Source organism: Coptis chinensis, chromosome 2 (genome assembly GCF_015680905.1).
Source record: "Coptis chinensis isolate HL-2020 chromosome 2, ASM1568090v1, whole genome shotgun sequence".
NCBI lineage: Eukaryota > Viridiplantae > Streptophyta > Magnoliopsida > Ranunculales > Ranunculaceae > Coptis > Coptis chinensis.
Window position 1 is genome coordinate 621,527 of NC_141457.1, and position 13,295 is coordinate 634,821.

The 13,295-nt window shown below is 36.5% G+C and overlaps 3 protein-coding genes across 3 annotated transcripts; all 3 read right to left on the bottom strand.

The window, feature by feature from the left end:
• Nucleotides 1–1,760: 1,760 nt before the first annotated feature.
• On the bottom strand, nt 1,761–3,059 carry LOC147514255 (uncharacterized). Its single transcript, XM_086581382.1, has 3 exons — nt 2,787–3,059; nt 2,286–2,705; nt 1,761–1,820 (listed from the first exon to the last, which is right to left on the bottom strand). The coding sequence occupies exons 1-3, from the start codon at nt 3,057–3,059 to the stop codon at nt 1,761–1,763; spliced, it is 753 nt and encodes a 250-aa protein (XP_086437508.1).
• A 126-nt stretch (nt 3,060–3,185) lies between these two features.
• Nucleotides 3,186–3,506, bottom strand: LOC147514256 (uncharacterized). Its single transcript, XM_086581387.1, has one exon. It carries the CDS (start codon nt 3,504–3,506, stop codon nt 3,186–3,188), a length of 321 nt encoding a protein of 106 aa, XP_086437513.1.
• A 24-nt stretch (nt 3,507–3,530) lies between these two features.
• On the bottom strand, nt 3,531–4,511 carry LOC147514257 (uncharacterized). Its single transcript, XM_086581389.1, has one exon. It carries the CDS (start codon nt 4,509–4,511, stop codon nt 3,531–3,533), a length of 981 nt encoding a protein of 326 aa, XP_086437515.1.
• Between the last annotated feature and the right edge of the window lie 8,784 nt (nt 4,512–13,295).

Consider the following 13,295-nt stretch of genomic DNA (forward strand, 5'->3'; position numbering starts at 1 on the left):
CTTTGAGGCTAATTCTCATTAACACCGTTGAGATTTATTTAATGAATTAAATGTTTTGTAAATGAATTATTACATTTGGAATCCCAATAGTTATCTTTAATTAATTGTAGCTCTTTAATCTTGACCTCCTAGCAAACTCCCTATTAGCCTGCATCCTCCTCTATCTTTTCAGTTCATGTTCGTCCTATTAGAGTAAAAGTTAAGTAAAAAAAAGTACAAGTATATTCGTTGTAGTTGGGTACCTTATGCTTACTCAACTTGCCGAATTGTTGTTAGGTTTTATTGCACCTTGGTTCATTACAATTTTTTGGTCCTGGATGTAGGTTAGAGACGTCGTCTTTTTCTTATTTTTCCCATGAATATAGGATTGTGAATATAAAAAAAGACAATGCTTACTACTTGTTCACCGTGTAATATATATTTAAACTACATATACATTTCCTATGCTTTCAAATGATATTGAGTTGTAGATTGCAATTTTTTTAGACATCAGGTTGTTAAGGCAAGGTCGGATTAGGTTGAGATTTTGTTAGTGGGTAGACAAGTGTGTGGTGGATATTGAAACACCATTGCGGAGTCGAGCGCATTAAAACCAACATTATGGTGGTTTTCCATTTTTTCACTTTGTTCCTCCTGGGTTTAATGTTTTAAATTTACGTTGTGACTTTTATAAGTGCACGCTATGTTTAGTTAGTTTCTTTGTAATGTTTATGGTGTATGTATTTGATTTATGCTTGATCAGTTTGCCGAATAGTTATGAGTTTTTATTGCGCCTTATGCTAATCGTTTATGAAACCGAGACGGATATTTTTCCTGTTGAATTTTAAGGCATTTTGACACATTTCCCATTTTCTCAGTTTAACGTATTGAATTTTCTAAATAATAGCTTCTGGAGAAAATGTTGAATCAGCAATTCACCGATCTCGACAAACTTCACACTCGAACGAACCGGTGGAAGATTAGGGTTCGAGTCACATGAATGTGGAAACCAATTAATTTGAAGAAAAATTGCACCATTAGCATTGAATTTGTAATGCTCGATTCTAAGGTAATGATTATCCATTAGACTTGGGTGAAAAAAATATAATTTTTTCGGAACTGACACAGTATGCTTTTTCATATGTTAAATGATATGTCCTTTACTAAGCATGTTGTATTTACATTTTCCTAAGTTTGCTTTTTCTATTCTCATTACAACTATTCCGATAATATAAGTGAAACATTTGGAATACAAACCACCGATATACAAATTTAAAGGGACACCATTGACAATACAAGAAGGATCAGAACATTTAGCTGCCGGAGGAGCAATTGACTTATTAAGGCCATGTGTATACGTTTGAAGTAAAAGATTACAACTATGAAGATCTGATAGAAAAAGACAAAAGCTTAGAATTGCAAAACGAAACATCGATCCTAATTAATCTATGTTTCAAAATTGTCGAAAAAAAAAGTCATCGGTTTGCGTATATGATTGAGGATTTAAAATCGGGCATAAAAAATAATTTCTTACGCAGATATTCAAAGAAATATAGGTTCTATTATTCATAGTAGAATATTACACTATGTTAGGTTCAATTTTTTTTTTTTTTTTTTTTTTTTGGAAGAACTTCTTTCCATTGAGAGCTTTTAGTAAGTCAATTCGGTTCGGGGTTCTTATTCCAAAGATGGCAAGTCAAAGGACACTTTTTTTACATGGGATCACAAGGTGTACATGTCTTTAAAACATAATAAGCAACTCCATTCGATATATTTAGTGCCTAATAACCAACCGTGCCATAGGCACGGGTTATTCCTAGTGACAAAAATATGTCAGGTGCCTGTTCATATGTTACGAAAGACAGTAAGTACAGGAACAAAAGTGTCCACTTACGAAAACAAAGCGAAAGAAAATAAACTAAGAGGGAAATGGGATATTACACATTTGTCGTTGAAGATGTTTATAGCAAAACTTATGGGTATCGACATTCAAGCGGTTTGACTTTCTGCATTTGGAGGCGTAAGAATGCCGATCCGTCCGAAGTGCATCTTGAGAGCGCCACATACAATTGACCATGACTGAAAACTTCCGTGCGGAGGTCAATACCAACATACTTCACTGATTGTCCTTGAGACTTATTAATAGTCATTGAATAGGCCAATCGAACTGGAAATTGTCTTCTCGTCATATGGAAAGGAAAATCGGAAGACGACGGTGACAAAGATATCCTTGGAATAAAAGCTTCATTGCCCGCTTTTTCACCAGTTAAAATGCTGGAAAAAAGAACGTGTGGTTTGCATTGTACCACAACCAATCGGGTTCCATTGCATAGTCCATCTCTGGGAGCAATATTTCGCAACAACATTATAGGACTACCAACTTTAAGGTTAAGACGAAATGGTGGCAGACCAGTTGGATCAAGTGTGTTTAGGTACTCATTTGGGTATTGATTAATATTACTTGGATTATTTGCTTCTGCATCCTCCATCTTGTCGGCAGCTAGAAAGAGAGTCATTTCTCCTGGGAATATATTCAAAGCTGTTGCATTAATTTCATTGACATCATCATTGCGTGCCGAAAGAATTGTACGCTTAGTTAAATATCCTGGGGTGACTGTGGCAGCATGACTCAGCTGAGGGTATGTAGTAGAAATTAGTTCTCGAAGATCTGCACATTGACGAATTGTCGATGGCAGTTCCACCGTCTCACTTGGATCACTTCCAATCTAAACGAAGGAAGACAGAAAAAGATTAATGGATATAAGTTTGAAACAAAGGAGGAGAAAACAGAATACATAAGTGGTTACCTCAATCAAGAAATTTGTGATTCCCATATTTGCAGAGTTCCCATGTTCTAATCTCATGTTTTGTACCAAAGTTAGAACCCGAATATGATTCCAGAGGAAAGAACACCGCAAAGAAGCACACACAATTTGTTCTCGCACCCCTTTGGGTATACCTGGAAGGCATTGGCGAAAGTCACCACCAAGAACAACTGTAATTCCACCGAAAGGCTTATTATTGTTGCAAGTATCCCGAAGCGTCTGATCAACTGCCTCAACACAGAACTTATTTTGCATTGGGACCTCATCCCAAATAATAAGTTTAGTTTCCCTGAATAAGTGGGCATGCGGTGAATTCTTATTGAACCCACAAACCGAGGTATCAAGAATGTCCAGTGGGATGCAAAAGGTTGAGTGAGCAGTTTAACCGCCAGCCAATAGCAATGAAGCTATTCCAGATGAAGCAACCATAATAACAATATGTCCCTCAATCCGACACGTAGCAGCAATGGTGTTATAGACAAAATTCTTGCTTGTCCCTGCTGCCCCATTCAAAAAGAAGAGTGTCCCTTGATTTCGGTAAACAGAATCCAGGACTGCTTTATATGCCGAGTGTTGATCAACATTTAAATGAACTCTGTTGCCATGTGCTTTTTCAGTTTGTGGATCATATTGAAATTGTCGTTGGTCCCATATAAGTCGGTTACCAACAACTGAGTTCCAATTGGTGGTTGATAGTGGCATAGGAGGAAAATTAATGAGCGCTTTTTACGACTCTATGAGAATCTCATTTAGAAGAAATAAACCATAATCTTGGACCTCAGCTGCGGTAGGTTCTGGAATGTTGAAGACGGTTCGAAGTTTGTGTGAGAGGTCGTCGCAGATACTCTCCCAAAAATCATGCCACAATGTTTGGGGATATAGAGGATTGCATTCTGCGAGAATAACACAGAATAGTCGACGAAGATGATAGGCAGTCTGCATGGTTAAGGCCTCTTGCAGACACTGCACCCATTCACTATCATCCTCAAGAAGTCCGCGCCCAATACATGCTTCTTTGAAAGTTGGATGTAAATCAGCACCAGTCGTTTTCAGATCATCAAAGGACTGTGGCCCTTTCACGATGGTTAGAAGCAAGCGTAAGTAAAACCTTTCACCAGAATTAGGACTCGCGAAATACATTCTACCAATAGCAAACCCATGTTCCCGGAATTTCCAATTTTGGTGTTGCTTGATCCAAACGTAGTGTTCTGGCACTTGTTGATATGTGAGCCCCCTTGCACGTGCATCTGAAGTGCAACAATCAAAAAATGCAGAAGAGTTGACCTTGCCTCTCGCCTCTCGCCAGATATCATGCATAGACTCATTAGCATTATACACAACACGATGCATTCCAGGGAGATGAAGGGCTAATCTCACAACTGTTGGAATCTCCTCGTGCAAAGAAATTCCTAACAATCTCACAGCAGCTTCAGGTGGACCAATATATCTCGCATCCAAATATTGCTTGATCTCATCCAATTCATTCAACACAATTGTTGTTCTGTAATTACCTTTAAATATGTACTTGTGAATGTATTTCACACAAATAAGTCCTGCACAAACTTCAACATTAGTATGACAATCAAACATCTTAGAAAGGTAAGGATTGTAAGGAACAACATTTCTATTATCAACTGTATGTTCTCTAACAAAATAAGACTTCCCATTGTCACAACGACGGTAGAGAGCATATCCATTTGTATCCATAGTTGTACAATCTGTGAAAGCTCGGGGATAGTGATATTTACATTAACGATTAACCATGCAAGGAGAGTTTGGATAGTGATATTTAAGGCCACATGGGCCATGAACCATACATCTTAGTACAGTACGAAATAATTCAGGCTCAGTGTCAGGATCAGGAAATTCTGCAGATACAATGCGATCCACTTGTGCAGGTACTCGGATCTTGTTTGAATGCCAAAGATATATAAGTGCATGCATATGTGGCAGACCACGTTTATGAAATTCAATGGTGTAAACATGAGCAACTGCCACACCAAGGACACCACGCTTCTTGATTACTTCCATCAAAGCTCTTCGTTTCAATTCAAAAGCACGGGCAACCACCTCCGGGCGATCATAAGCAGTTTGGTTTGTAAACAATGTTTCAAGAATTTCCGTTCACTGCAGGTTTGCAGTCATTGTGAGGAATATGTCTGGATGGTGATTGTAATGTATAATTGCCATGGAGTCTTGAAAATTTTCAAACATATGCCTAGGGCTGCCGATACAGGATGATGGTAGTATGACTCGCCTTCCAATCTGATTTGGATCGACAGCATTAGCTGACACATCAGTGATACCTTGATATAGTTCTGCACGGAGCTTGTCTTGTTGTTGCCTATAGTAGCGCATTTTGTTTTGCTCGGTTGATGCCCATCCGTCCACCACAAACTCCTCAAACAACTTTCTCCCTCGCAAAATAGCTGAGTACTTTGTGGGGCGATCAAACAGTAGGTAAGAATAAAAATTCATCTGTGTCAAGCGATCATTAGTGGTGGTAGCGGTTGAAGAGTCCCAACGCCGCAATTCAGGTGTCCATCCAAGCTCCCCATGGGGAAACAATAGGACATAATGCAATGGTAAGTAAGCTGGATGACACTCACTAATTTGCATGAATTCTTGCCCTCCTTTCAGATAAATGACAATGTCTCTCATACTTGCTCGCTCATTGCCATCACCGGGCAAAATGACAGCAACCTCATCTGCTGTTGGTAAGTTGTACCGACGACTGTCTCTTGAAGCAGTGTAATGTAAATAAGTAGGTACATTGAAGTTCTGACCATGCTCAGAAGAAGCCGATCTAAGAACATCATATGCGTGGCGATATGTATCAGAAAAGCGGTTATATTGGAGCATAGTAGCTTGAATGATTTTCAAGACATCCGTGTTGAGCTTAGGATTACGAAGTTGACGGACAGCTAGTGCAGCACTGGGATCATAGATGTAAAGTTGAGAATAAGTAGCTTGATATCCCGCGCAGAATTAAAGCCCGGTCGCGATGTCGCGAGTTCACCGTGAATAGTGAAAGGCCTTGGACCCGGCCCATAAATAAGTGTTCTTGTACTCCAAGACTTGTAAATGCAAAAGCTTGATTATATTGTCGCATATATCTTCGAAATGACTTTGTCTTCCGATCATTCCCATCGTATAAGGCTTTAAGGGCAGGTGGCAGTGGTTGCAAAGGAGGACGCTTTATCTTTCCTTGTAAACAACATCTCCCAAAAAGAGGACGTGACAGTGATGACTTTGATAATCGTTCATCCATCCAATGAAGTGTCTTACAAAATGGACATTGAACGTCCATTTTCCCCAAGTAGTGTCTTCCTTGTTCAACTGGGCGGTTAGGATTATGAGTCATGTGCACATCCCCATTGTAGTCAAGTGCATCTTCATCGTCATCTTCACTCATGGCATCAACACGTTCAGAGAACGGTTGTGCAGTATGCTGGAATGACTGTGGTTTACTCAAGAATGAAGTATTAAAAGAATTTAGACTGAGGTGTAAACAATTTGTTATTATTGCAAACATTTTAGCAGAGAAATTACCTTGAATTTTGGTTAGCTGATATTGACTCAGAACGTAGACTTGGTAAATGTGGTATTGCATCAGGGAAGCTTGATGTAGACGAAATGAGGTTACACGCATTGCAAGGGATCTTATATGGGTAAGAAAATATTGGAAAGTAGAAAATATGAAGTGAAAGTTGTAAAGAGCTCTGTGGTGCTATACCTTGCATTTTGGTAAGACGACGTTGATGTGAAGGACTCATTTATGAAATTTGGAATTGCATTATTTGGTAACGCAACACTAGAGCTAAGAATACATGTGCTGTAGAAAGCTAATAAAGGTGAGGTGTGAATTGGAATGCAAGGAAAACCAATAAAATGACATACGAGACTCACCTATTGCTTACAGGTGCTGAATCAACATGAGTACATTCTTCAGGCAGTGTAAATAACCTAATAGGATTAAGAACAGAGAGAGATGTTCGAAGAGATTCCGCAGAATTGAGTCGTTTAGTTGATGTGGAATGAGGTGTGATTGGACTATGCTGAGGTAGAAGCCTGACAGTTTGAGGTGGAGTTCCTGGAATTGGAGGGTGGACATCCACCACAAAACCAGACAATCGATGGGCCATTGCTTGATGCCCATTATGTTTATTCAATTTTTCCTTTTCCCTTCGAGCACGCTGTGCAATAATTCTATTTGTTAGGCGAACGTCTTTGATAGGAGAAGGGGATAGTTGTACCTGATTGGGCAAATTGTAGTCAATCGTCTGATTTGAGATAAGTTGGTGTAATTGGATAAGAGCATATAGAGGAAACGAAATAGAATTTGAAATTGGAACAGAGATAAACATAAACCAAATTTTCAAAGGTAAAATCTATATAACTACTATATGCAAAGAAACGACTATAAAGCATATAAGGTATATGAAATAAAGATAATATATATGGCAATATTGGTATCGGCGAAGTCCCATATGTAAAGAAACACCCGAAGATAAGGTATGCAAGTGACATAGCAAATAGGTAAATGATAAGAAAATAGAAAAAAAGGATAATTGGGTAGATAATTAGAGGGAAACATTGTAGGAGTATTAGTACCTGAGAACTATGAGGTTGGTGAAGGGTAAGTCTATCTTGTGGAGGGACAGAGACACGTTTTTCCTTGTTAAGAGGATCAAGAGAATGGTTCAGTGGGCGTTTTCTGTTTTGTAGGTTTGGTCGGTTTGGCCTCTATATAAAGAACAAAGAAAAAGTTAGAGAAGGAGAAAATATAAAGCAAATTTGATGTGCAATGTCAACAGTTAGTATAATAAATCACATAAGACCGCAATTCAATTACCTCAAAGCCACGAGGTGGTTGAAGGTTGAGTCTATCTTGGAGAGGGACAAAGGTGCTTATCGGCCGATTCGAAGGATCAAGAGAAGGGTCCATTGGGCGTTTTCCCTTGTCTACGGTTGGTCGGTTTGGATGCTATATACATAACCCAAAATAAATAGAGAAGCAAACATATAAATCATGAGACCAGTAAGAAATAAGTACCATGTGGATTAACGAACCAATGTAATAGAAACAACAAGAATACCTAGAAGCCAGGAGGTGGTTGAAGGTTCAACCTATCTGTTGTAGGAATCGAATATTTAATTTTTTTGTTTGAAGGATCCTTAAATGGGTCCATTGGCCGTTTTCCCTTGTCCACCACCAAGTTCAATCCTTCATAGAAATTGTACACTCAAAATTTAAAACAGAGAAAAGAGAAGGAATGGTAATTAGCTATAAGAAACATTGATTTTTGATACTGCAGTAAGATGCCACATAAAGGATACATGTCCAGCAAGGATACATGTCTACGTAACATAGCTATAATTACATTATGTGAAAGCTAGAATGAGGATATTTTTTCATATAATGCATGAGTATAAAAAACAATTGAATAATAAATGTATGTCGTTGTGATTTTTTGTTATTAATTTGGTTATATACGATTGAAACTACAAATACATTGAATAATAAATGTACGTTATTGTGATTTGCGGTTATTATTTTTGTTATTGACTATAGAAACTACAAATACACGTTGCTTCAATATAGAACTTGTTTATATTAATAAGAACGCACAACTGTAATATAAGGAATAAGGCATTATATAAAAGAGAAAAAGGGTCGATCGGTAGAGAGGAAGGAGAAAGGATAAAAGAGGAAAAGGGTCCTTCGGTAGAGAGAAAGGAGAAAGGATAAAAGAGAAAAAGGGTCCTTTGGTAGAGAGAAAGGAGAAAGGGGGTCGTTGCCGACTATGAAAAGGGAAGTTAAAGGAGCATGACTGTTTCCACTCTCAGACGACTGATAATCCTAACCTTGAAAAACCAGAGAACCAGCTATACTTTTCAAAACAACTAACTTCTACTTTGGGACACAGATAAGCGCGCCTTTAGCGTCCCCGACGCGCAAGGTCATCATGCAGACTCTTTAGGAGTGTCACAGAAGTTGGAGAAAAGCCCATAAAGCAGTTCATATAGTCACACATAACAGAATCCAGCAATGTAGCTCCTTGTAAGTACATATTTGGATTTTTGCTTTAGCCTTGAGCCCTGAGAAAAAGAAGTGGGAAAAGAAAGTTCGAGCTCGAAGAAAGTTAACTTTAAAAAAGTAAGGTCACCAGGAAGTGTGAAGGTCAACTGGCAGAGTGGCAGGCCAATTTTCTTAGTGTCGATTAGGGGGAAGGCAACGTTCAATCGATCAGCCATTCTCTTAGTGACGTTGCATGATGCCGATACCACTCCAACGAGATTGATCAAGGCAGCCTAAATAATTCATCCAAAACCCCAACAAAAATGGATCAATGCTGTGTAGTTCCATTCCTTAAGTGACTCTGGGATAGCGCCTCAAAATAAAGTATTCAGAGGGCACTGCTAATCTTCTACCTATCCTCATTGATATTGGAATGTAATTCTGTTGACAATTGTGAACAAATGATTTGGTGAAATTAATAACACTATCCTCAGTAATTCAATGACATAGCATGTGGAAGGTTTACTCGAGAGAAGAAACGATTCAATATTGTGGACCAAACAAAGCACCTACATTTCATTTCGAAATCCTGAAATACCAATTTTACCATTCACACCAAACCAGCAAAATGAACAGACACCACTAAAACAATGAGGGTAATTAACTCATATCACAATTTATCATTAAAATTCGGTAAAAGTGAAATATATATATTAGTAATTATTTCTCCTTCAAACTTTCCACCCGCCTCAACCATTCTTCTTCTATACAACCAAAAAAAAAAATAGTAGTGTAGTAGTGTCTGACCTTGTAGTGCTGCCAAACAGTGCAGTAACCGACGCCAACTGAATATAGTAGTGTCTGACCTTGGATGAGGAATAGTTACTTTTCCAAAACCAATTTAAATGGGTTAAATGAAGAGGTAGATGGATGAGGAATTGAAATATGGAGTGTTGGTCGGGATGAGATTGAAATTTGGAGGAATAGAAATTTGGAGTGATAGAAATGAGGACGGTAGGGATGAGAGTGAGGAGAAAATAAAAAGGGGGAGGCGTTGGTTTATTTGGAGGAAATCGCGATACTGTGTGCCGGTCTACGTTAACTAAAGAGACATACGACCAAATATCCGTAGATTCCGCCAGGTCATAAACAGGGTGAAACTCTGAGAAAGTGTTTGGACCGTCGGATCGTGCCCAACCCTTCCCTAATTTGTTATAAAGATTTTATATTACGATGTAGGCAAACCTTAGCAAGAGGAGGAAGTGTTTTGTACTACAATATGCTTTGAAGATAATCTTTATATATGATGGATGTGAATTAAGAATAATAAATAGCTAGAAGAAGAAGAATAATTGGTGAGATTAGAATTAGAAGTGAAGAAATAAACGGAATCCCATTCATTCTATGATTAAATATGATATTTTGTTAGTTGTTCCACCAGATTTTCGAACGCGTTATCGTCTTCTTCAAGCCTATCTTTCCCATACGCCGTTTCATGATCAACGGTCTGAAAGATAATCTGCATATCTTGAAAAGCCCAAAGTCTTCTAATTATGTATGTATTTTATGAAAGCCCAAACTTTGGCCCATAGTCGTGTCCTTGGTCAGAGTATTATTTATTAAGAATTTTTTGTTCATGTATAAACTTGCGTCCAAAGTCTTTTAATTATGTATGTATTTTACGAATGCCCAAACTGTGGCCCATAGTCGTGTCCTTGGTCAGAGTATTATTTATTAAGAACTTTTTGTTTATGTATAAACTTGCACTTACATACTGAATCGTTAAGTTGTGATGGAAGAAGAATCAACGAATTGGAACGATAAAATTCGTATTAACCGAACTATTATTTATTTTCTACTATTTATCAACGTATGTGGAGTTGATAGTGAAAACGAACATCGTATCTAGCAAAAAAAATGTACGAACAATGTGAAAAACCTTAAGTCTTCTAATTATGTATGTATTTTACGAAAGACCAAACTTTGGCCCATAGTCTATTAATCTGTTAAACTTTTAAAATTGTTTGGGCCTCATTGTTTATTTTTTAAAAAAGCCCAACTTTTTGTTCATGTATAAACTTGCACTTACATGCTAAATCGTTAAGTTGTGATGGAAGAAGAATCAACGAATTGGAACGATAAAATTCCTATTAACCGAACTATTATTTATCTGGTACTATTTATCAACGTATGTGGGGTTTATTGTGAAAACGAATATCGTATCTAGCAAAAAAAATGTACGAACAACGTGAAAAACCTAAAGTCTTCTAATTATGTATGTATTTTACGAAAGTCCAAACTTTGGCCCATAATCGTGTCCTTGGTTAGAGTATTATTTATTAAACAAAATGTAAAAGAAAATTGAACTGCAAGTTAATTAATTATCCATATAAACAAATTTTCCAAAATATTTCACTGTTCTTTGAATATAATCCTAATTAGCAATTCTATAAAGATGTTCTAAACCATTGTTGTTACCTAGTAAGTAAGGCTCTTTCTACCTCCAATTGGAATCAAAACAAATTAAAAATATCATATGCACTCATTATTGCGTTGATCAGCTTTTGATAGGTTTTCTAAAAGCTTTCTCCGACTTAAAGAGGAGAAGTGCCCATTTTTAGAGAAAGCGTTCTACAAAGAAATATTATTAATATCAATTCAAGAAGGTTGTTGTTACTACAATGAAAGTAGATTATAAATGTCTCCCTACAAATATTTGGTAAATTTTATTGATAGAACTTACATTGATAATTCATGACTGTACCTCAACAGCTTATATTCATATCCTTCGGTTGCCTCCATAATTTGTTAATCTCGTCTCATTATATAATTTTTTACGTGTTGAAAACCATGCTCATGGATAATAATGTGGCCTATGAGTGCCAACGAAATTAAACAATCTACACAAACTTGAGTCCAAATACCAAATTTTTTTTAAAAGGAAAAAGAAAAAGAAAAAACAAAACCCCAACTTTTAAAATTGCATAGAAATAAAATTGTAAGAAGCTTCTAACAATATGCTATGATACAAAACTCCAACTTTTAAAATTGCATAGAAATAAAATGGTAAGAAGCTTCTAAGCAATCATGAACAATATGCTAAAATAGTAGCTTCAAAGATGAAGATACTCTACTACTAAAGGCCGGATCAGAACAAAGATAATGAGTTAATATCGTGGATCGAATGTGCATAGAATCACATCCTAATTCGCAAATTAAAACTTATTAAAATAAAAAGACATAAGGTTGCCCAGTTAATTGATGTAATTACCTTACGTAAGTATTTTCCCAACTATCCATAGCCAACCATTTATATATTCCCCTTAGTAGCTCTGCTAACGGAGTCATCATTATTCAATATCCAAGCTTAATTAATTTAACTTTTAGAACGACAATATGAGAAATGTTGGTCATAAATGACATTGTTTTAAGAAAATAAATCAATTATGAAAAGGAATAGATATTTATTTGGTCCCATTTGGTCTGACTTCTATTTGGTGACATCCTTTCGAAACCCCCAAGAAACACAGAGGACTGTGAGAATGTGTTTAGTGGAATTATCATGGTAACATGGCTCCCATGCCATTGAAATTTGATCAAGGACTGTGAGAAGTAAACATGGATAAACATGTATCATTATTTAGTAACATTATGCAAATGAATTATCACATATATCCAATCAGATGATATACCCATATTCTTATATACCCTGACAAAATGACAAATAAAGTGGTTAAAACCAAAATTGAGCTTGCTAAACAAATATAACATAGCCCAAACAAATATGAAAAGTAGAGCAAAAAATATATTACCAGCTACATACTGTAAACACGACCAATTCAGCTCAAAGTACTTTAAAGAACCAAGTTACCAACCAAGAAAAATTTAACACGTCCAATAATCCCATATAGATAGAAGTCATAGAACAATAAAGTATCATGAATATAGAATACCTAAAATTTAACACAACCTAAGACTGCACATGAGATTAAATAGGCCACTAAACAGTTGTCCTAAAAAAAATTCAACAAACAACAAAATGAAATTATACAAATAAGAACTTAAGTATGGATACTTTCATGAACACATGTTCTACCTAGATTATTAACCAAACTATTATCTTCTTCTCAGTTTTATTGAATAATCTGATTTATAACATACTTCTCTCATTAGATTTAACAATGAAAAAAATTGAATACACATTCTAACTTTTGATAAGCAAGCATGAAACACCCATGACAGACCACCTTGGTTCAATTCTCTTATATTCAACAGACACAAATGTGGTAAGCATGCATCTAGTACTTAGCACCAAACATATATAGTAGAAAATATATAGTAGGGGAGCATCAATCATTTAACATATACCTTTTTGGTAATTGGCAAAGACAGCTCGCACCCATTAATTTGTTGATATCAACCCTGCCTTTGCTGTTCGTAGGTAGATTAAAATTCTTTTCAAATCATAA

What these genes read in the sequence shown, in the direction of transcription:
- LOC147514255 (XM_086581382.1), bottom strand. Translation starts at nt 3,059, where the DNA reads ATGCAAAATAAGTTCTGTGTTGAGGCAGTTGATCAGACGCTTCGGGAT. An exon ending in TCACAAATTTCTTGATTGAG is followed by an intron (nt 2,706 to 2,786) that starts GTAACCACTTAT and finishes TCCTTCGTTTAG; the next exon opens with ATTGGAAGTGATCCAAGTGA. An exon ending in ATGGAACCCGATTGGTTGTG is followed by an intron (nt 1,821 to 2,285) that starts GTACAATGCAAA and finishes ACATATGAACAG; the next exon opens with GCACCTGACATATTTTTGTC.
- LOC147514256 (XM_086581387.1), bottom strand. Translation starts at nt 3,506, where the DNA reads ATGCCACTATCAACCACCAATTGGAACTCAGTTGTTGGTAACCGACTT.
- LOC147514257 (XM_086581389.1), bottom strand. Translation starts at nt 4,511, where the DNA reads ATGGATACAAATGGATATGCTCTCTACCGTCGTTGTGACAATGGGAAG.